The sequence below is a fragment of the Neofelis nebulosa genome, chromosome 1, assembly GCF_028018385.1.
Source record: "Neofelis nebulosa isolate mNeoNeb1 chromosome 1, mNeoNeb1.pri, whole genome shotgun sequence".
Lineage (NCBI taxonomy): Eukaryota > Metazoa > Chordata > Mammalia > Carnivora > Felidae > Neofelis > Neofelis nebulosa.
The window spans coordinates 229,609,679-229,634,507 of record NC_080782.1 but is presented as its reverse complement, the minus strand read 5'-3'; the positions used below and the strand labels follow the sequence as shown (position 1 = coordinate 229,634,507).

General features: G+C 38.0%; 1 protein-coding gene across 10 annotated transcripts in view; it reads left to right on the top strand.

Moving 5' to 3' along the window:
• The window catches only part of NBEA (neurobeachin), a 681,254-nt gene that overhangs the window by 541,010 nt on the left and 115,415 nt on the right, over positions 1-24,829 (top strand). For all 10 annotated transcript variants that reach the window (XM_058687599.1, XM_058687578.1, XM_058687548.1 and 7 more), the window contains 3 exons: positions 14,664-14,781; positions 15,096-15,198; positions 22,695-22,810. In XM_058687599.1, coding sequence (XP_058543582.1) covers positions 14,664-14,781; positions 15,096-15,198; positions 22,695-22,810 — 337 coding nt within the window. The remainder of the gene's footprint in view (positions 1-14,663; positions 14,782-15,095; positions 15,199-22,694; positions 22,811-24,829) is intronic.

The following is a 24,829-nucleotide window of genomic DNA, read 5'->3' as shown; positions in this document are numbered from 1 at the left end:
TTTACATTTAAATTGAGTTGTATTTCTTGAAGAGCTATTAATTATCCTGTAATACAGAAAACAGAGAGTAGAAGTAAAAATACCACAGGAAGTTCGGTAGCTGAAATGTCTCTAGCTGAAGCAGTAAGAAAAAAAATTTTTTTAAGATTAAACTTCAAACACAGCAGACAGAACACTCCAAGACATCTAGTACAAACTCTTGGAAACGACCAGATTTAGTTGAACCACTGGGAGATGCAGAAGCAGAGTTTGGATCAGAGAATGACGTACAGTGGAGAGGGACCTGAGCCAAGGCCACAGCAGGGACTTGTTCTCATCACCCCTGACTGTTTCACGAAGGTCCTGGTGGGGAAGGATCATGAGTTCATTTGTTCAACACACTGATGTAGCCTACCTTTGTACCAACCTCTCCACTAGACACTGTATGTGTTATTTCACTTAATACAACAACTCAGTAAAGTGGATACGATCATTCTTCTCTTATGCAAGTGGAAACTGTCTCCGTTATGTGAAGGAACATTCTCACGTTACACAGTTCTGAAGTGGTTGCATCAGACTTCAGTCTGTCTGTCATCCTCTAAAATCCAAGTTCTTTCTGCTCCGGTCTGACATACAGATTTATAAAAAAATTATAGTCCGCCAGACTAAGTGCTAATAAACTACATACTTTTTGGTACATACTGGTAGTGTGAGAAAATGTGTCAGGGGTAACACCAATACTGTGGTAGCAGATACACATGAATATAACCTCCAATCTAAAGGACTTCCCGAGGGCGCCTGGGTGGCTCAGTCGGTTAAGCGTCCGACTTCAGCTCAGGTCACGATCTCGCGGTCCGCGAGTTCGAGCCCCGCATCGGGCTCTGGGCTGATGGCTCAGAGCCTGGAGCTTGCTTCCGATTCTGTGTCTCCCTCTCTCTCTGCCCCTCCCTCATTCATGCTGTGTCTCTCTCTGTCTCAAAAATAAATAAACGTTAAAAAAATTTAAAAAAATAAATAAATAAATAAATAAATAAATAAATAAATAAAGGACTTCCCGAATACAAATTCCCTACGTAAAGCAGGTTTCATTCTATAGCTGCTCTTTGGGAGACAATGATTCTCCAAGAGTTCCAGTTTTGAAAAAGAAAAATTCTCATGAACCCCAGCGATGCACCTGTGAGTCCCCAAGAGTACTCAGGTTTTCAAGGGAAAACATACTTATAAACTCTGCACTTACATTTTATGAAAATAGCTGTAGGTGGCTAATTATCGCTGCAAAAGAAGTCTTTAAAACTTGAAAATAAGTCACATTCATATTGTGTTTCTTGTCCCTGATGAGCCTGGTACCTACGTGACAGATAGATACATGATAAATGGTAAATGTCTTTTGAGGAAACGCTTTTCTGAGCAGTAAGCTTAATAGGACTTGATCAGGAAGACAAGGAAGGAAAGCTATTCTAGAACACATACAAAGTATGGAAATGTTTAATGTTTGCATATTTTTTAAAAATTTTAATATATTTTTTAGAACTGTTTGGGTTTATAGGTGCTTCAACAGACAGTACAGAGTTTGGTGTGTGTGTGTGTGTGTGTGTGTGTGTGGTATTAGTCAGGCTTTTTCCTTCTTCAAAGAACAGACATTAAGGTTACATCAGACAATACGAGTTTGTTTCAGAAAACTTTGGGCTGCAAGTAATACAAACCCTAATTCCAATAGTTTTATAGATTTGTATGTATTGTGTATGCATTATAAAATATCAAGTCCTGAATTGTACCGGTCTCCAGGGTTGATTGCTTTAGCTATCTCTATATGTTTTCCAGAACCCAGGCTCATTCCCCATCTCCATTCTGTGACCCTTGGCTTGTCCTCATTCTCACATTCAGAGCAGTGTGGGCTTTAACATTTCCCCAAATCCATGTAAAGCCCAGGAATATTCACAGGAAGGAGAAAGTACCTCTTCCATTGGTTTCCTCTTAAATCTGAGGACATTTTTACGAACTTAATCTACCCCTGGGACTGACCATGGGGTCAGTGTGCCCTGACTCGGAAGTGCACAGAAGAGAAGTCTCTGTGAAGAGTCGTCTCTGAATATCTCACATTCAGAACATTAAGACAGATTATTGAATGGTGTCAGCCAGTCAGCATTCGTGATAGCATGGTTCTGATGGACAGATGGGATTTTTACAGCCACTAGCTGTGGCCATCCTACTTAGATAAACTACTTTTATAGTGGTTGTCCATCCTGGTCCAGTCCACTGTGGCCCAGAGTTGTGGGGTCACAGGTAACCAACATGCTAAAAAAGGAACTCTTCAGGAAGGGGTACCTTTCATCCTGTCCCAATACATCATGAATTGGGAATCAACTCTGAACTGTCTTGATATGACTGCTTTTTATTTTTTTTTGTTTTTACACATTTTATTTTTTGTTTTGTTTTCAATATATGAAGTTTATTGTCAAATTGGTGTCGATACAACACCCAGTGCTCATCCCAAAAGGTGCCCTCCTCAATACCCATCACCCACCCTCCCCTCCCTCCCACCCCCCATCAACCCTCAGTTTGTTCTCAGTTTTTAAGAGTCTCTTATGCTTTGGCTGTCTTCCACTCTAACCTCTTTTTTTTTTTTCCTTCCCCTCCCTCATGGGTTTAAGTTAAGTTTCTCAGGATCCACATAAGAGTGAAACCATATATGACTGCTTTTTAATTAATATAAACCGTATAAATTATAACTTTTTCTGCACATGTGTGTTAATAAATATTGATCAACAAAGACATTTATAATTAATTACTACTATTAAATTATTGCTGTGGGCTGGGCTCTGTGCTAAGTATGAAAAATGCAGAGATGAACTGAGAATTTTTGCCCTCAGTGAGCCCACAGGTTAGCAAGAGACACCAACAAGTAAACTGATAATTGCAATAATGGTTTGGTAAGTGTCATAGGTAGGTCCAGGGTTCCCAGAGGGCGCAGCAGCCTCTTCTAGTCCAGTCATTAATAGGAGCTAATCAGAAGAACAAAACAGGGAGACATCTACCAGACGGAAGAAACACCATGTGCAAGGACACAGAAGTATAACAGAACATGACACATTTGGGGGCTGAAAAGTGTTCAGGATGGTCAGGATCTTAAGAACTAGACATAATGCACATTGTGGCTCAATATGGGGTTTGATACTACCATTAATAATAGTAGTTCACACTTATTAAATATCTACTGTGTACCATAAGTATATACACCTTATATAAATAAACTATTATAAAAAATTTGAAAACAAAAATTTTAAAATTAAAATTAAAAAAATTAAAAAATGTTAAGATAAAAATCTTTTAATGTGTTAAAAGATTTCTCTCATAACATCATTAGATCTCCAGTCAAAAGCAATTCCCCTTTATATCTACTCTGTAGGTTAGGAATGATTCATTTCCCTATTGCAACAATGACCGCAAATGCCCCATCTAATCTTGTGTCATTACTGACTGCACCTAAAACTCGACTCTGAAATATTTGCAAAAAGGGAAAACAATTTGTGCTGACGATTAATAGTATCCACAGATCAGACCCTATTACAAAAAAGGTTCAAAGAAAAACCTGTAACCCAGAAATCCAAATGATCTCATATAGAAGAAAAAAAAGCCAAAACTGGAGATGCATACATACAACTAGTTTAAAACTTGACATCATACAAAACAGTACAAAGGAAGGTAACATATTCAGTATGTAAATGAACTAAATTCTAGAAACCAGAAATAAGCTTTTTTCCAGTAGTGTAGAGTTCTCCCTCCCCCTACCGCATTCCTCCCCTTTGTTAAATAATAGCAGAGGGACAAATACAAAATTTTAGAGTTTGCCAAATTTGAGAAAATGAGAAAACACAGCCAAATATATAATAGTTACACATGGGGACATTCATGAATAGGACAAAAATGAAGCAACCTTGCCAATACCATTTTTAATTTTGAGAATTTTACCATAATTTTGAGTGTGCGTTTGAAGATGAAGTAGGCACAGAGGACTCCAGCTGCAAGCCCAAGTTTGTTTGAAAATTAAATTTTAAATATTTTCTTCAACAAAAATTGATTGAGTTTCCTCCATGTGCTGGTTCTGTAAGGAATGTAAAATAGACTACAACCTAGTCTCTACCCTCAAGAAGCGTCCAACTGTTACAGAATGTATATAATAAAATAAGTGAATTTAAAAGCCTTTGCCATGAAGTGAGATACTATTGGAGAGAATTCAAATAATACTCTTTTGAAAGGGTTCATGGTTTTCTACTAATGACAATAAAACAGCATTTGCATAGACTATTGGAACCACATCTACACTGAAGTCACAGCAGTGATTTTCAAGTGCAAATTTAATCATCTCACCTCTTTGTTTAACATAGGGACTCTCTGTTTTTCTCAGACCAAAAGTTCAGACTCCAACATGAATTACATAATATTTCCCCATGTCTAGGTTCCCCACCCGCCTTTTATTATTCTCATTCATTCATTCATTTATGTTTCACTTTCCTCCTCTTTACGATATGTGTTCCAGACAGCCTGGACCCATTCCCCAAGGCACCATTTTTACATACATCTTGCTCCTTCTGCTTAAGAACCTCTTCTTTCCCCTTTTGCTCACTATTTGTGATTCTCCAGCAGACTACAAACTCCTTGAGGTGAAGGATTCTACCCCTCTTGTTTGCCATCAGCTCATGGAGGTCAATCGGTAGATATTCGCTGAATGAAAGTCACTGAAAATAAATACAATTGATAAATGATGAGGACAGGTTTGGTAGAAAAGAGCTGGCCCATGTTTAGATAGATAGAAAGATAGAATGGAAGAAGCCTTCTCAGAATTATCACTACTGACAATGAGAGTGGCAGCTGATGTCCCAAAGGGTTGGGCTTTCTCATTACAGCTTAGTAGTATGAGTTCAGATAATTTCTAGAATACAAACTGTCACTAAGGAAACAGTAGCTGTGACTGTTAGTTTAGTAGAAGTTTATTTGCTGTGGTCCAGCTTTTCTCCTCCCTTGCTGGCAGTATTGTATATGTGTGTCTGTGTGTCTGTGTATGTCTGTGTCTGATAGGCAAGAATTATAGTTCTAGGTTAACATATGTTTAGCACTTCCTATGTACCATGCCCTGTCCTAAGCATTTTTACAAAGAGTTATTCCATTCAGTCCTCATAACCACCCTATGCAGTAAGGTATTATTATTTCCCCCAAATCTTAAGATAAGTAAAGAATTGAAAAGTAGCTAACTTGCCTCATGTCTCACAGCTTGTGAGTAATATAGGCAGACCCTAGGGTGACTTTAAATTGAGGATAGGCAGTTTCCTTTTAAAAAAAATAGTTACAAACAGAGAGAGGGAGGCAAACCACAAGAGACTCTTAAATACAGAGAACAAATTGAGGGTTTTTGGGAGGTGGGGGAGAGGGGAAAGTGGATGATGAGCATTGAGGAGGGCACTTGTTGGGATGAGCACTGGGTGTTATATGTAAGCCAATTTGACAATAAAGTATATTAAATAAATAAATAAATCGAGGATAGGCAGGCACATAAATTGATGAATTACAGCAAAAAAAAAAAAAAGCAAGGTTATTAAATAAAAAACTCTCTGTGAATGGGCTGCCTAAATTTTCCCCGCTGGAGGATGTTTCTTGACCCTGCAGTTTTAATCCATATGCTGATAATGGCTGTGTGTATGAAAATCTATAACCTCACAAGTATAGCAGTAATAACGTAGATTGTTTCATTTTCATTGAGAATGTATTTTCTGTAAATCCTCATCTTGCCAGCTTGATTTCTTGAGCACTTTTGTTGGGTTCACAGTTATGCCTCTTGCAGTGTTCCCTATTTTCAATTTCATATTACTCAATTATTTATTTCATCAAGATTAAGTATTTTCCATAAAAATTTTCTAGGGTTTGATTCAGTGATCAATTTTTCAGTCTATATTAGATTTTACTGATTATGGTGCTTGCCCTTGACAGTTTTATTTTTAATTCATTATTAATTGAACAAAAGGCCAAAGTGAGACTTTTGCATCAGCTCTTTGAGGATTTCTTTATTGTGCAAAGCTGGTCTATCGCAATTGTCCCCTAACTTTTTTTTTAACCTATGCTGCAAAAAATAATTTAATAAAACTATATACAACCCAATATTGTATGTCAACCATACTTCAATATAAAAACAAAACTATTCACCACCCTGCACAGGTTTAAGTTCACGTCTAAAATTTTTCTTAAGTTCAAATATTTTTAAAACCTGTAATATCCAGCATGTTCTAAATATTGATAGTTTAAAGTAAAATTGTTATGTCATTGTTCCATGAAAGGGAGATCTATACTAAATGACTTCCAAAGGCCAAAGAAGCCATAAGACTGAGGAAAAAGACCAACAAGTCCAGCTTGATGAGAAATGGTTTGTTTAGGAGACTTAACCGAGACTGTCTTGGGCAGCTGCAAGAGAAGTACCTCTCCTGCAGCCCCACATCCCTGTAAAACCTGCTTTTATAGCTGTGGAGGCTGGAAGTACATGGTGAGGGGCCACCCAGGAGAACGTTCAGGAATATGTGTGTGTGTCATACCTACCCCTATATCTGGGGCAGATCAAGAATGCTATGCCCCTGAGAGTAGACTTAAGGGTGTGGTTAAACAAAAGGAAGGAATGTGGGGGGGGGGGGGGGGGCGGAGGGGGGTGCTGTGCTCATGAAGTTTCCCATCACAGAATGGTCATCTTGGGGAATTTCTCCAAGATGGTTGGTCTGGTTCACAAAATTCCTTTTCAGATATATTCAGTAGGATCAAATATATCCAATAGAATAGTGATTTGATTTCTGTCATCACCCATTTTAAATCTTTTTTCAAATGGATATTTCATGTAATTCCTCTTTCTCTGAACTCATATTTCCATTTGCTTCCCTCCCCAAAATTTACCTAATCTAAAATATCTTATTCTTTTTTTTTAATGTTTATTCATTTTTTGAGAGACAGAGAGAGACAGAGCGTGAGTGGGGGAGGGGCAGAGAGAGAGGGAGACACAGCATCCGAAGCAGGCTCCAGGCTCTGAGCTGTCAGCACAGAGCCCGACGTGGGACACAAACCTATGAACTGTGGGATCATGACCTGAGCGGAAGTAGGATGCTCAACAAATGAGACACCCAGGCACCCCATAAAATATCTTATTCTCTAAAGTCTTTTATTGATCACTATATTATACTAATCTGTAAAAAACATATACACTTATAAATTAAAGCTTTAATTTTTTTAATTCCTAAAACTATGAAATTTTAAGTATTTAAAACTTTTATTCTGGAATAAACTATTATTAAAAATAACATAGCTTACAATCATACAAGAATAGAAATATAATGTAAACTTTGGAAAATAGCAAAAAAATTAAAATGCTATTGGAAATTCATCTCTTAATGAGATGAATGGTTAATATATCCACATATGAATATTGCTAGAACAGTACAAGGATCAATATTACAGCTACTCCTAGCTTTCTTTTTTGTAGATGTGTTGAAAAACCTTGTTCACATAAATCAGCAATGTTATAAGATTTTGTGCCATTTCTAAGTTGTACGCTAAAAATCACTCAATGATCTATAATCAAAAATTATTTTAAATGATCTCTCCATTATCAACTCAATTAGATCCAACTTCAATCTTTGCATGTAAAAAATTGAAAAACCATCTGAGTTGCAAAAGGATTTTTTTAAATCTAGTCATTGTAGGCATACACTTTTCAACATCCCCATTAATGTTTTGAATTATCCCTTATTTGAGGCTCCTACCCCCTCAGTAGATCTTATTACCCCAGGCAATACACCATAAAGAGTCCCCATCCCCAACTTTTTTTTTTTTTAATAGAAAGGGCAATGAGAAAGACACGAGAAAGGGAAGCTGTACTTCCCTCACAGGTTTGGTCTTGGCCAGATAGACTTCAAGAAGTTGAGGATCGGGGCGCCTGGGTGGCTCAGTCGGTTAAGCGTCTGACTTCAGATCAGGTCACGATCTCACGGTCCGTGAGTTTGAGCCCCGCGTCGGGCTCTGGGCTGATGGCTCAGAGCCTGGAGCCTGCTTCCGATTCTGTGTCTCCCTCTCTCTCTGCCCCTCCCCCGTTCATGCTCTGTCTCTCTCTGTCTCAAAAATAAATAAACGTTAAAAAAAAAAAGAAAAAAAAAAAAGAAGTTGAGGATCTGGACGCTTATTCTGTTACATTATGTGTACCTAACTTATCTCTCAGAAAGTTATTGCATTGCCCATTTAGAAGATGCTGTTCCATTGTGTTTCTGTTTCAGTCCTTCCATGCACGTCTAATTGTTTACTGTATCTTATACTTCTCCATGCCTTCAGTGAGGAAATAGCGTCACCAAGAAGACATTGTGGTGGGAACAGGGAGGAGAGAATGGCAAACGTCCAGCTGTCTTTGCCACTCCCTGCATCCTCACCCCAGTTTACCACAACAGCAATTATCAGTCAGAGATGCACTTGCACGGGGTCATTTTAAAACCCAAGCTTCGGGGCGCCTGGGTGGCGCAGTCGGTTAAGCGTCCGACTTCAGCCAGGTCACGATCTCGTGGTCCGTGAGTTCGAGCCCCGCGTCAGGCTCTGGGCCGATGGCTCGGAGCCTGGAGCCTGTTTCCGATTCTGTGTCTCCCTCTCTCTCTGCCCCTCCCCCGTTCATGCTCTGTCTCTCTCTGTCCCAAAAATAAATAAAAAACGTTGAAAAAAAAAAATTAAAAAAAAAAAAAAAAAAAAAACCCAAGCTTCCTCTGTCTTGTGGTTTAGCTTTCCTTCTAGGCCTTAGAATTCTCTCCATTCATCTGGAAATGGAAAAGAACACGCACCATCATGTAGAAGTATAAACCTGAAACTACTTTTGAACTATTCCATCTTGAATACACTGGTTATATCCCATATCATTGAACGGTTATGCGGAATTATTAAAATAATGAGGACTTGCAACTTTACGTTGTGTTAGACCCCTTTAATTAAACTGTTCAGGCTACAAGGACAAGTCGGTTAGATATGACAACCTCACGAACACTGAAAAGGGCATGTCCATCCAGCCTTCTGCAACATTTTCATCAATTCTTAACAGAAACTGTAACCTGCAGCAAAATTCAGATTTTTCACATTCAAAGAAAAAATGTGTTTGTAATACTTGTTCTAACATAGGTGTTAGGTGATGTCGAGATCAGCAAAGGTATCACTAAACAAGTACTTTTTAGGTTGCACAATATTCGCTGCCTTAAGAAGGAAAAAAGATGATGAAACTGATTTGACAGCCCTAGACATGTTTCTGACAACATATACGTGTCTGATTCACATGAGTGCACATGAACCCTAGTTTTCTTCAACAGGATCATCAAATAATCTGTGTTAAGCACACATCTGGGCGAGGTGGTTTACAAGGGGTCTCTATTACATTTGTGTTATATTGCTTCCTGAGTGATCCAGTTCATAAGTGAGGGGGGCAGACCTCAGGGAATGAGGCCAGTGTGGAGTCTTTCTCCCTTCACTTCTTTTGGGTACTAAGCAGTTGGCTCAAACTAGTTCAGTGGTCACTTAAAATCACAAAGTTCCCTAAGATTTGGGATCCAAGATGCTTTAATATTCTTGTTTATGACCTACATGATGTCATGAAAATTATGTGTATTCAATTTTCAGAAAACAAAACTGAATTGGGGTGATTGATTAGATTTCCTAGTATATTAAATAATTTGGAGAAGCAGGCAGGGACAAACCAGATAATGTAGGAAGGTTGACTTAAGAAAGTAAACAAAAGCCACAAACCTCAAACATAGATAAAAGTACATAGTGGTATAGAAAAATACCTTGGATTGTAATGAAAAATGAGCGTAACGAGTTATTATGGAATGTTCTGAAACCCATAGAACATTATGTAACTAGTAAAAGTATAAATAAAATATAGTCAGTCTTATAGTATCAAGTCATATGTCAGATCTGGGCTTGAGGCCCAGGTTTTTAATAGAAAAATGACATGAACTCAATATTTAATCAACTATAAATGATAATATTTTACATTTCTGAAATACATACAGATTCATTACACTCCTCATCACTTGCCCAAAGTTATATCCTAACTGGTCTCACAACCTTCCACCACAGCCTCCACGTACTGCCAGGCAAGTGTCGGAAAATGTCACTAGGGTTCCCTCTGCCAATTTTGGGGGCTTTCTCGTTGCCCATGAGCAGAGGAGAGTAAGGAAGGTTGTGCTACAGTCTAAGGATGCCTGTGGCAACCACAAAACTTATCTGAGTGCTAGTGTTACAGCAACGGATCACCATGTTTTACATTTTGTTTTCCATCCTGTCTGTATTAACTTCATTACAAAACATTGTCAGTTACTTACCAGAAATAAAACTGATGCTCAAGAAGGGTGCCAGGTGATATTCTGTGACACACCTCAGTACGCATTTTGTTGAAGTGAGAGGTGTTAGGTTTAAAAGTCAAAATACTGTAGCCTGAAGACCTTGCCTAACCCCTCTAGAGTGAAGGACTCCTTTTCTGTGGGGGGCATGGCCTTTCAGGATGAGGTGTAGCTGAGTCCAGAGGTTCCCCAGGGTGAAAATTAGACTGCCACAGAAGAGAAGCCAGAAAAAAAACTATCTGGTTTTTTTCTGATCTTGACTCAAACTAAAGTCAGGAGAGATGTCTGGTAGGCTCAACCGTTAAAATAGTAAACATGAGAAGTCTGGAGGCCAAACTAGAAAGCTTTATGCAGTTCAGTCAAGGAGTCGGAAATGCACACATTTGTAAGATTTCTCTGTAGCTTTCCCCGTGTGTGTTATCTCTGTCCATTTCTCTTAGTGATTTATTGAGTGGACAAATGTGTGTGCACCAGGCACTGTTTGAGGCACTGTGTACTGAGCAGTAAATAAGACAGGGTCCTGTTCTCATGGAACTTTCATGTTATAGGGGGAGGACAGAGGAAGAAACAAATAAAGAAGAAAATAAGTAAGTGCCATGCACAGAATTAAAATAAAGTGCTCTAATAGAAGAGACAGTGGAGGTTAGTATGTGGTGATTCAACACTGGATGCCAGGAAAGGCACCTCACAAGAGGGGATATAGAAATTTTTTTAATAAAATATTTTAAGAGACTTTCATTCCATATACAGTCTTCAAGGAAATGAGAAGGGAAAGCAGGAACTGGTTTGCTATTTAAAAATGAAGAAGAAGGAGAAGGAGAAGGAGACTCCTCTAGGCTCTATTGCATTTTGTTGGCAGGGAATTATGACCAGTTCAGAACATTATCTTTCATCAGCCCATCTTTAAGGATTTCAAAAGCTTAAATATAACATAGGTTACTGTAAAGTAATTAGGAAGGTTTTTTAAATAAAGTTGTAAATAGTTATATTTACATAAATATATATATAATTTATAATATATATGTGTATATATGTACATACATACATATATACACATATATATACATACACACACACACACACACACACACACACACATACATACACACAGCCCCTTTGGTAAGGGCCATACAGTTATCCAGATGATATTGTCCTTGCTCAGAATAGCTTTGGACCTTTGGATCTGTCTTTTGGAATTTGCTTCTTGAGCTGTTTACTAGCTACTAGCAAAATAACTTTTAGTTTTAGTCTCTCTCCTTTTACTCCTCGCCTCCAGGCTTTACTGAGTTCCTCTGATTGTCTCTGTCCTTTTTTCTTTCTCCTGAGGGTCCCTGAGGACTGTTACAGTCCCAGCCTGGAGCAAAGACAGTAGTGGTGGTGGGAGAACTGATTGGGTTTGTCTATCAGTCTGGATCCAGCAGGAGAGAAAAACCACATAGCAACTTAAACAGGGAAAGTGTAATGTGAATAATTATAATCTAAAACTATCACAGGAGATCAGAGTAACAGGGAATGATTAGTAAGAAATAAAAAGAGCTCTAAAGAATGTAAGAATAGCATTGGAAATGAGCAGCCCCTACTCTTAGAGGCCCCCCTGGGCTCACTGGGGAAGGCATGGCTGTAGCTCCTTGGGGGGTGGAGAAGTCACTCTGGTGCTCTGGCGGGGGTACGTGCTGGAGCTCTGTCCTCTAGAACTTTTCAGAAATCCACCCTCTAGGGAGCTGGTGAAACTGTTCAGGGGAGAGGTTCAGGGGAGAGGCAAGTCTGCTGCAAAACTGCCTGGGGCAGGGGGAGGTACTGGAAGAAAAACTGTCACTGGGTCCTGGTGGCCATCACACCCTGCAGAAGCCTGGCAGTGGAGAAACCCCAGTTCTTCGGGAAGCTGCTGAGTGAGCGAGCGCACCAGCCCCGGCAAGGAAAACCCCTTCCTCCCGCCTGCGGGTTCTCTTCAGTGTGCTTTCCTGACAACACTTCACATCGTGGCAGCTAACAGAGCAAAAATAAAGGGTACAGGTTCATTTTCACAGAACAAGCAATTAAGGCTGAATTTGGAGCTGGAGAACCATCCAGTGACGGCCGGCAAAGCTGGGGAGACAGTCTCACAGGGAGCACTCCAGAAGTTCGACTAACTCCTGTGTGTTTGTGAATGGCCTGCCTGCTATAAGCGAAATAATGGAAAGGAACACTTGGCCAAATATTCATTGCATCATGCCCAAAGAGAGAAATAAGTAAAAATAAGAGTGTGTATGTGTGTGAGTGTGTCTGTCTCCATCCTCACGGCGTAACGGTTTTCATATAGGGGCGCAACACAGCCTTCCTGACAAGGTCTCTCCTTTTTTATGAGATTATACACATTGTACTGCTTTGGGTTTTCAAACAGCCTTAATAGTTTCAGTTTTTAGTGAACTGATGGTCATGTGGAAGATAGTTTTTGTTGGTTTGGTTGTTTTACTTGTCCTGAAATTTTTCCTATCTGACAAAAAAGTTATCAATCTTGTATCAGTACTCTTTCCATTAAAAAAAAAAAATTACACTGGTCTATGAAATTTGAATCTGGGGAACATTGCACCCAGCTGAGAATGTATTAGTATGAATTGTGGCAAGTCACTATAACCCTTTTGTGAAATGTATAGTTTTACATTTAGAAACCCATACACAGATGTCACTTTATGCTCAACAGTAAGGACATAGAAGCTTATAAACAGAACTTAGATAATAGCTCAGGCCATGCACTTAAGGTTCATTGTCGCTGCTTAAACTAACCAGTAATAGTATTATTATCACTGTTTTTCAGATGATGAAAATCAGATGGAGTTAAATAATTTTTCCAAGGTCCTCTAACTGCTATATAACAGAGCCAAGATTTGAATAGGAGTCTGACTGGCTCCAAAATGTTTCAGGATTTAAATAGATGTCTGACTGCTTCCAAGAACTTTCTAGCATCTAGGGAAAGACAAAACTGAATTAAGGAGTTAGAAAAAAAATGGAATTTTCACAAACTAAAAGACCAAAGTATCACATATTATATATCTTTTCCCAGAGAAAGGAAATGTAAAAAGGGAATCCATAACTTGCTTTTAAAGCTTAAGGAGTATCATGCATGTAGAATTCAACTAGTTTTGATTTCACCAGAGCAAATTTCAATGTGGTAGGTTGTACAGAGTGTACTAGTGCAAAGAGAAATGTATTTTGTGTTGTTAACTTGCAATCGTGTATCAGGAGGGACTGCATTTGTTTCAGATTTGCCTACAGTGGCTTTGTCAAATATGGACTGATCTGTGTCATGTAACAAGAAGTGCCGGTGGGGTGGTTGCTGACACTGTTTCACTAACTCAATATTAGGGCCAACCTTGCTTCAATTTCCTTGGCCTTGCTCTCCTGGTTATACAATTGCTGCTACAGTTCCTGCCATTACATCTCTATTCAAGAGAGAAGAAAAAAAAAGTGTGCCAGCTACATATCACTCATTCTGTCATCTTTTCTGAAACATCCCCAACCGACTTTGGTTTTGTTCTCGTTAGCCAGCTCGGGGTCAAATGTCCTCACCCCTAGTTTCAGTGGAATTTGGGAAAGCAAGGAATAACTTTGCCATGATTGGCTTAGACCGTGGGTCAGCCAGATTGGCCCCAGGACCAAATTCAGGCCACCTCTGTTGTTATAAATAAAGTTTTATTGGAACACAGCCACACGCATTCATTTATACATTGTCTATGACCGGCTTCACTCTACGATGGCAAAACTGAGTAGTTGTGATAGGGGCCATATGGCCTTTAAGGTCTAAAAATATTTGCCGTTTGTCCTTGTACCAAAAAGGACAAACTACCCCTACCTTAACCAGTCATGACCCATTGCCTGGTGTTGACCACATAGACACTGCTGCTGACCACATAGACACTGCTGCTAACTGGGCTTCCACTAAGCAAGGAAGAAGGAAGAAAAGGAATATTGGAAAAGAACCAACAGAATATGTCAAGTTACCTTGCCCAACTAATTATGTACAAGACCAAAAACTATAATGTATATCTGTTTTAAGTCACAGGGTCACTTTGAATATATAATTTTTCTGCTGTTCATTTCTTCATGAGCCAACCAAGAAAATGCAGACAGGTAGAAATTTTGCAAATGCTGTATACAGAATCGGATGATTGGCAGTGTTGTGATATATCATGAATCCAGGAAGATAATCCCTAATTTACTGACTTTTATACAGCACTGTCTAAGATATTGTCAGACTAAGTCTTAGACACACATTTCACTGGCTGACACTTCCCTTTCAACTATTTATTTTAGGTTCTTGCATACACTGAAGGACTTCACGGAAAATGGATGTTCAGCGAGATACGAGCTGTCTTTTCAAGACGTTATCTTCTACAAAACACTGCTTTGGAAGTATTTATGGCAAACCGAAGTAAGGCCCCTTAAATATTATGAAATGTGCTCATATTTGGATGTTATTTATTTACATAGAATGATACGGTTTTCATTTTTCCCTGCTGTATTTCTCTCTTTGATACACCCTCACTAAAATAAGAAGAAAAATTAGTTTGTTTGAAAATGTTAATCCTAGATTTTTCCTGGATAATGCTGTACAGAAAACTGATTTTCCATGAAGATACATTACCTTGACAAATAAATCATGAGAGGCACTTGAAAATGATTTCTAAAATTGATGGTTAGTTCTCCTGTGGTTTTCTAACTCGTGTTTTTTTCTTTTTCCCACAGCCTCGGTTATGTTCAATTTCCCCGATCAAGCAACAGTAAAAAAAGTTGTCTATAGCTTACCTCGGGTTGGCGTAGGGACCAGCTATGGTTTGCCACAAGCCAGGTAATTATATCATATCACGCATTATGTATGGTTCGTTAACATATTTTAATCCTAGTATGACAGAAATATAAATAAGGTTATACCATTATAATTATTTTGAGAACCAAGGCATTTTCTTTCTCTGCAAGTCATTTGTAGGCAAAGAGGCTGTGAAACATCTATTTTAAGAATGACAGAATAGTTAATGTATAAGTTGTATTTAACACCTATATAAATGAGGAAGTAAAAAAGTTGATTGTATATCATAGCTCGCACATCATTAGGACATTTTTGCTGAAGATCTTACAAAAAACATACCAGAGCCTCATGATATTTGTGACTAATTGTTGCATGATCGCATATAAACTGTTTGTAAAAATGCTGCACATAGATGCTTCTTCATGAAAGTAATAAAACTCTTAGAATTTGTTGAGGTTAATAGTTATGAATGATGGTGTGGTTTTAACCATTTCCTAAATGTCTCATCTTGGTATTTTAAAATATAATTTTGAAATCTTATTTTATCAAAAGATACTAGTCTAAGAGAAAACATAGTAATTATGTGTATCATTAATATCAGTCAGTTTTTAGCTCCATGTAACTGAATACCTGTCTAAAAGTGGCTTAAACACTAGAGTGTTTTGTGGTTTGAGCCTTACTTTATCAAAAGTCTGGAGCTAAGGAGTTTCCAGTACTGTCTCCGACGTTCAGTGATGTCAAGACCCTCAGTCGGCCTCCTGGTTACAAAATACCCACTAGTGTTCCAGATAGCACAGCTTCACACAGTTGCATTAAAATGGGGAAAAGACACAAAGGGTTTCTCCTCGAGCCTCTAGGTTTTAGGAAAGAATATATTTGTCAGTAGCCTCCTGCAATCTTTATCTTAGGTCCCTTTGGCCTGAATGGGCTCACCTTCCTGTCCTTTGAACAATCACTGCCAAAGCGAAGTGAGTTAACTGGCTTAGGCAAATCACACTCTGGGTAAAACTCAGGATAAACTGTACCTCTGAAGTCCTCGCCACCTCCTGCTTGAACAAAACAGGTCCCTGTTGGCCAGAAAGAAAGATACTGACTTGGGACAGACAAACAACAATGTCTTCCACATCAGTCACTCTGCCCATGAGAATTATTGCAGAGCCCAGCGTGGATGGACAGGGAAACTAATCTTTGTGTATCTTCCCTTAAATAGGCTACAGACATTTAAAAGACAGGGACTGTGTCTTCTGTATCTTTTAATCTATAGAACCTAGCACAGAGCCTAATTGCTGAGATGCTTTTTAGGTGCTACTCAACTAGAATTACCTTGATTTACAAAGCATCCGTTCTCATATTAAGCTCACAGTGTAAGACCAATTCACTGACATGTATGTACAAGCTCAGGATATTTGCTAGGAGAATGACAAGATTAAATTAAGACATTAGTGGATAATGAAGAAATACTTATGTAGAATACAGGTCAGAGGAAAAATGCATTTAATCTATCGAAAAAAAGAAAGTGAGGTTAGTTTTGCAAGACTTGTTCTTACTGAATCGAAGCTGACTCATGTAATCACTGCTTCCTTTCCCAAGTGCTTACAAACTGTTCGTTTAATCGTCAATTCAAGGATTTTTCCAGGAATTGACATTAAGAACTGACAAATAGGTCTTTCTCCTTTTTGAAAATGATCTTCTGCCTCCTGACATCTTTCTCAATGATCATGATTCTTCAGAGATTACCCATACAGGTTTCTCAATGATGTGTGTAATTTCCTTCAGTACTCTTGGACTTGCCTTGACCTGGATTCATTTAAAACAGCCGGAAGTTCTTTACTCTCTCCCTTACCTAGTATGAGTATTATTTCCCCTTTAACCACAGTTGGTCTCCCTTTGACTTTTGGAAGATCATCCTTCTTGATGGCAAAACTGGAAACAAAATAGATGCGTAATAGTTTTGGTTTTGCTGTTGCTTCAGACAGCCATTCTACCTTAAAACCCTTTTTTCTGGTCCTTTGGCTTGCCCCTGCCAACGGCTCAATGCATTCTTACTTTCCTAATAATATCCCAGAAGTCCAGTTTTATGTATTTCCTGTGAGATATAGCCTTGGGAGCAGCAGATAGGGGTGAGAGGAACACTGAATCTGGGCTTGCACCTGCCCCTTCCTGGTGGGGTAACAGTCACAGAGCCTGATACGCTGAGTGGGAACTTAGTTGAAAGAATGAATAACACTAGGCGAGAGGAGTGACATTCTCATCTGCTATAAAATGGAGACACTATCTTTGAAAAGAGATGTTTTATGAAAGTCTTGAGATCATAAAGTGAAGGCGTTTTGTAAACTGTAAACACACATACACACTATACACATATATGGAACATGTACGCACATAGATAAATAGGGAGGTGGGTAGGAGGGTAGGTAAACAGATAGGTGCACCCACACCCATAAACACGTGTGTGTGATATGTAAGGTCCTGTTATATTTACAGAATTGTCAAAGAGAAGGGATGATGTGTGGCTCCTACAAGTGGAAGCCTTCCAGATGACAGTGTTTTGATAGAACCACGAAGGGCTTCATTCTCGGCTTTGTTTTCTTGACATTGGGTCTTACCGGTTTAAGCAGAGTTTATCAAACTCTAGGAAATTTACTCTAAACTAAACCTACAAGATTTATAAACAAAATTTTATCGGGGTGCCTCGGTGGCTCAGTCAGTTAAGCGTCCAACTTCGGCTTAGATCATGACCTCACAGTGCATGGGTTCAAGCCCTGAGTCAGGCACTGTGCTGACAGCTCAGAGCCTGGAGCCTGCTTTAGATTCTGTGTCTCCCTCTCTCTCTGCCTCTCTCTCTCTCTCTCTCTCTCTCTCTCTCTCAAAAATAAAAATAATAAAAACATTGAAAACAATTTTTATCAAATTCAAAGGCAGGTATACTGCTAGAATAATGGCCTTCACGTATCATGTAAGCCACTTGTTGGACAAGCCCACCAAAGAGATAACATTACAAATCAGATTGTTGCTTTGTCCTTTTAGAATGAAAGGAACATATCCATTAAGCTAGCATAGCTTAATGAATGCCTCTTTAATTAATTAATATCCATTTACTGAGTTTTCATTTACTGAGAACATCCCATGTGGCAGGGACTATACTTTGTGTTTTAGTTTATAAACATTATATGTCTTCTTCTTCTTCTTCTTCTTCTTCTTCTTCTTCTTCTTCTTCTTCTTCTTCTGGCTTATCAACAACAAATTCTTGAAATTCTGTGAGGCTAGAAGTCTTAAGATCAAGATGCTAGCAAATTCGGTATCTGGCTACAACCCATTTCCTGGTTCATAGATGGCCATCTCGCTATGTCTTCACGTGCCAAAAGGGAGCTCTCTGTCCTTAATTCTATTTTTTTAACGTTTATTTATTTTGAGAGAAAGAGAAGGTACGAGTGGTAGAGGGGCAGAGAGAGGGAGAGAATTGGAAGCAGGCTCTGTGCCACAGTGCAGAGCCTGATGCAGGGCTTGATTCCATGAACTGTGGGATCATGACCTGAGCCAAAACTGAAATTCAGAGGCTTAACCAAGTAAGCCTACCAGGCACCCTCTTTGCCCTTAATTCTTAAAACAACCACATTCCTAACACATTGGGATTATCATCCCATTGTACAGCTAGGAAAATTTTGATTTAGGTAAGTTACTTATCTTGCCCAAGTTCATAGCTCACACCCTTCATTTCTATCCTGTGACATCTGTCAAGGTTTCCCACATTGCTCATAAGAACAATACCATCACCCCTGCATAATGATTGAAAAATACCAGCAAAAACTTGCCCATATTCTGGATTCCATACTGAGTACCATTGTTTGGTCAATGCATTTTTCTATTCAGATAGCACAATCAATTAACTTTGGATTTAATTAGATTATTTACTTACCAAAGATACATCTGGTTGTATCCATAAGGTTTGTGATTTTAAATGGTTGCCATTTATTGTGGTACTTAGTAGCTTTTATCTCAGAGGGCAGTTTGTCTTCATCTCATCCCCTGATTCTAAAAGCATCGTAATGTATGGGGCGCCTGGGTGGCTCAGTCGGTTAAGCGTCCGACTTTGACTCAGGTCATGATCTCACAGTCCGTGAATTTGAGCCCCACATCAGGCTCTGTGCTGGCAGCTCAGAGCCTGGAGCCTGCTTTGGATTCTGTGCATCCCTCTCTCTGTCGCTCCCCCTGTCCCTCCCCTACTCATGCTCTGTCTCTCTCTGTCTCAAAAATAAATAAAACATTAAAAAATATGTATTTTAAAAGCATTGTATTATATCCCAAATACATACCAGCCATCCTCGTTTAATATCTAAATTTGCTGTAGATGTTTTGAACAGACCTATTGATTTACCGTTTCCCATTCTTCTTCTTCATATGATTGAATTATTTAATTTTTTGGCATCACGTATCTTTTTAGCCATTTTTTCTTAGAGGGTGGCCAATAATTCAAGTCATTTAGTATGTACTTATTGAGACCCCACTATATACTAAGTATTGCTAAAAGCAAATCATATAACAGTAAGTAAAACAAGGTTCCTGCTCTCAATGAGTTTATGGTGGAAAAGGTGAAGCAGTAAACAGGAAAAGCTGGTCATTTTCTTAGACCTGCTGATAAGTGGCTTTTCTCAATTCCTTTCCCATGCCCACATTTTTCTATTACTTTCTCTAAGAATGACATGATAACTTTCTCCCATGATTCCCATTATTGGTACTTAGCAGGATTTGTGTGATTTTTGGTTTGGGGATATTTTTGATGGTCAGAATTATTTCCAGATCAGCAATTATCTTCTTAAATTGTTTGGGTTCAAAATGTCAACAAAGGCATTCAACATTTTATGATATATATTGTAAAATTTTAGCATACTTTTCTGAGCGTGCTGCAGGTAAGAATTTTAGAATAGCAAGAATGTGATTACAATAGTAATACTGTGCAAATTGGACCAAACATGTGATTATAATAGCACAATGCAAATCGGACTAAGCAAAGTTTATGAATTCTTTGATGATTCAGAGCCTATGTTAGCCTGTTGCCATGACAAAGTCAGGAACAGGGATAAAGTTCACTACATAAAATAGTTGTGTGAGTAGAAGTAAAGCTGGAGAAATTTTAAATATTGATATCAGTATGGATCAAAATCTGGAAGCACTGTAAAAATCATATTATAAGTTAATTGAAAAATGTACCGAATTACAGAATTGATGTATGAAATATATTTACGATTTACCATTGCAATGAAGTGAATCATTAGACTCATATGGTTCATTTGGAGTGAGTCAAATATACATTACTAGCAAAGTTTTTTAAAAAGTTAATATTTTAAACATTGAGTTACACCTAATTATTCTTAGAATTCATAATTCGGATTTGAGTTTGAGATAACAAGTTCCTTTCCATCCTTCCCCCCCTCCTTTTCCTCAACTAATATGTATTTTAGCTCCTACTATGTACAAGACAGTGCCTATTAAGATTCCGTGCACATAGAAATATTTGACAATAATCCATGAAACAAAAATAGTCTTAAGTCCACAGTTCCCAAACTGAGCATCAGGGAACCTGGGATGTCACAGTGAACTCACAGGCTTCTGCAGGGCATTTCATGCTTTTTTTTTTTTTTTTTTTTTTAATTTTTTTTTCAACGTTTTTTATTTATTTTCGGGACAGAGAGAGACAGAGCATGAACGGGGGAGGGGCAGAGAGAGAGGGAGACACAGAATCGGAAACAGGCTCCAGGCTCCGAGCCGTCAGCACAGAGCCTGACGCGGGGCTCGAACTCACGGACCGCGAGATCGTGACCTGGCTGAAGTCGGACGCTTAACCGACTGCGCCACCCAGGCGCCCCCATTTCATGCTTTTTAAGGAAAACCAGCACCATCTGTCAGATACCGCACAAACTCTTAGCTCAAGTTAGTTCTACATTTCAACATTAGATAGCACTGTGTTCTTTTTCATGACATCTTAGCTTTGTAGAACCAGTTTTTGGGAGTTGCTATGATAAAAATTTTAAAAAAGGAGCTGCATGAAACTCAGTATGGAACAGGAGGTGTAAGGAGTGGTGTCAGATATAACAACAAGGCTTAAGAAGCTGTGCAAAGCCCACGGTGCACACATCCCTTTACTAAGTAATTGTAGTTATTTAAGAATGAAGTAAAAATACTATTTTTATTTCAATTTATGAGTATTATATTTTCCAACAGCTACTTAGTTGTTAAGACTTATGTATTTATTATTGGGATCTAACCACCTAATAAACATGACTGTTAGGTATTTCTCTTGGCCCAGGGACAACATGAAAAAGTCCTTGACATACCAAGGGTAGCATGAATTGAAAACATTTAGGAACCTTTGTCTTAGGTTAGTGATCATTTCAGAAACTCAGTGGCTTTAGCAGACTTTTACAAATACAGGTCACTTTCATTCCTTTTTACATAAACACAATGAACCTCAGGAAGTTCATAATTTACACAGATTGTCCTGATTTTACTCCCTTGAGCTATTCCTGTGTCCCTTCTTCTGAATTCATATGTTTTCAAAGTTCCCGGCTCATTTTTTTACATCGTTAGAGGGATATGTACAGCGTAGGTAGAGGCTGTATTCCCATGCACACTCTTTGCGGAGGCCTGCCACAATAACACAACTGTATCCATATATAAAGTTCAGTGGCAGCCATTATTATATGAGGTTTAAATCAAATGCTTACAAGCTGGCACCTGACGACCTGCCTACGTAGCTTATTAGCGTGGAGTAGATTTGCTATATTGTTCACCAGCTACTTTTACTTATCTTGAGTGTAGTTTCACTTTTTTTGGTCTTGTTGACTTGTAAAATACCCATTTGCAGCCATATTATACAAAAAGATGTTTTCATTGGATAAAGAAGATGTGGTATATATACAATGGAGTATTACCCAGCAGTCAAAAAGAATGAAATCTTGCCATTTGCAACTATGTGGATGGAACTGGAGGGTATTATGCTAAGCGAAATTAGTCAGAGAAAGATAAATATCATATGATTTCACTCATATGAGGACTTTAAGAGACAAAACAGATGAACATAGGGGAAAGGAAGCAAAAATAATATAAAAACAGGGAGGGGAACAAAAACATAAGAGCCTCTTAAATATGGAGAACAAACAGAGGCTTCCTGGAACGGGTGTGTGTGGGGGGGGGGGATGAGCTAAATGGGAGCTAAATGGGTAAGGGGCATTAAGGAATCTACTCCTGAAATCATTGTTGCAGTATATGCTAACTAACTTGGATGTAAATTAAAAAATAAAAAAAATTAAAAAGGTGTTTTCATATTGGTTTATTCTGAATAACTAAATGTATCTTTTCTATGGTAGAATTTTGAAAGATTGCTAATATCTGCAATTAAAATGTATTTTTTAATCTACCTAAGGATAAACCATTAATTATTTTAAGTGGATTGATACCAAACCAATGTATTAGTTAATACCGATTTTTAAAAGGCGTGAGTTAAAAGAGACTATGTTTGTTATGGTTTGCTTCATTTCTAGGAGGATATCACTGGCCACCCCTCGCCAGCTTTACAAATCTTCCAACATGACTCAGCGTTGGCAAAGAAGGGAAATTTCCAACTTCGAATACTTGATGTTTCTTAATACTATAGCAGGTAAGACATCTCATTCTTTAATTTCATAATACATTTGTGTTCATCAAAAGCATTGGTAATATGACTTGATGGAATGCATTTTTTTTCTTGGAATTCAAATACAGCATTAGAATAAATGTGGGAGCACTCACGTTAGATGTTATCAGAAATGGTACAAGCTGGCACTGAGGTTTTAGATGCATTTGTTGTTGAAGAGCCTTTTCCTTGCTCCCCTTTGCCATTTCCTTTGCTGACAGCTTTGTCTGAAGGTTTATTAGAGTCAACAAACCATTGCCAGAAAGTGTCTGGAAATAATAATAGGAAAATGTAATTTCCCTACTTTGTCATTCTCGGCAATAGCAGCTAGACAGGAGAATAACAACAGGATTCTGCCTAGTACAGATGTCACCTGGATTATGGCATGATTGGGTTACAGGATCTTTTCTTCTTAAAATCTTCGAATAAAAATATAAAATCAGATTGCATTTCTACATGATGAGTAACTGCCATCAACCTCAGCAGTACTGTGCCTGCAAATTAAAAGAAGGTAGTGGCTTTGTTTTCCTGTTAAATCATTGGCTGTCTGTGGGTAAACATATTTATGAGATTTAAGTGCCTCTTTCTTTTTTCCTAAATTAAGTTCCAAAAGCCCTTATTCATGTTGAATTACAAAAAGTTTACCTCTATAAATCAGGCTCTGCAAAAACTTCTTGGAATAACATGAATTGAAGTAACTATATAAACACATATGCTCCCCTTTGGTTCTTGTTCTATTATGAATGAAGGCTCAGAACCATGAATTTAGAGACATGTTCTCTGAATAATTGCTTAAAAAGGATAACTGTGTAATATTACTCTTCTTAAATCAATCACATATGTGTGAATATGGATGCTATAGGGGTACACATAGTAAATATGGGTGATGCAGATATATATTAGATAGGCAAGAGAACACAATTTGTGAACAAAAGGGATAAAAAAGTTGTTGAAAATGTTTTTACATTTTAATCATTTAATACATATTTAATGTAATGCCTTTGTGAATAGGACGCTAGAGGTACAACCAAAGGTCTATTACGTAAATTAAATTTTATTGTATATTGTATACACACATCTCCATCCTCTACGTGTATCTTCATGATATATTCATGATGTCTTTCGTATATATAATATATATGTATATATATGTATATACACATATATATGTCAGTAAACATGATGTTTATATCTTAAAGAAACCTATTTGCTCCCTTAAAGATACAAGAAACAGGTTATACTGTTTAATTGGCACATATTGTGTCCATGTACAGATAGAGTGAACTTAAATATCTGAAATATAAAAACCTTCACTGGCATAGGCAGGTAACCACATGATGTAGCAGAAAGAAGCTTCAGTGCCAAAGAGAAGAAGGATAGAATCTGAGGTGTGCCAACTTTGTCCTAGAGCATAGATGGAATTTCAGGGTGTAACCCTGTCCTGGACTTTGCTCTTTCAGTAACCATATTTAATCTGTTTACATCTGTTGTATCAAGTGATACGTTTGGTCATATATTGTCTCATTTTATACTATTTAAAAAAAATTTTTGTATTCTTTTGTTTTTCTTTGGCCTTATAAAATTTCTCCCATTTGTTAGTGACTGTAGGAATCCTGCTATTAATTCTCCTAGAGATATGTTTACATTTTTAAAAACCCTCTAAAGTATATTTTCCTTATTTTTGAAGTCAAATATGAATCAGCAGTTTTAATTACTCCTATATAAGAACTTAAAGTCAATTTACTTCTTGTTCACTGCTTATTTTTGTCAATATGATTTACTACCCAGAATCTATGTTCTTATAGAACTCATATTTTTTGGAGTCCCTATATTTTGCATATTATGAAGGATTTCAAACTCTACTAAAATTTTCTCCTTGTTAATGCAGTACATCATTTTCAGCTACATGGATCTTTACCTGATTTTTAGGATGATGTTTGGTCTCTTTACATTTTTCTGCAGTGTTTTTCCATATTCCCTGTGTTAGGCTTCTCTGTTATCTAT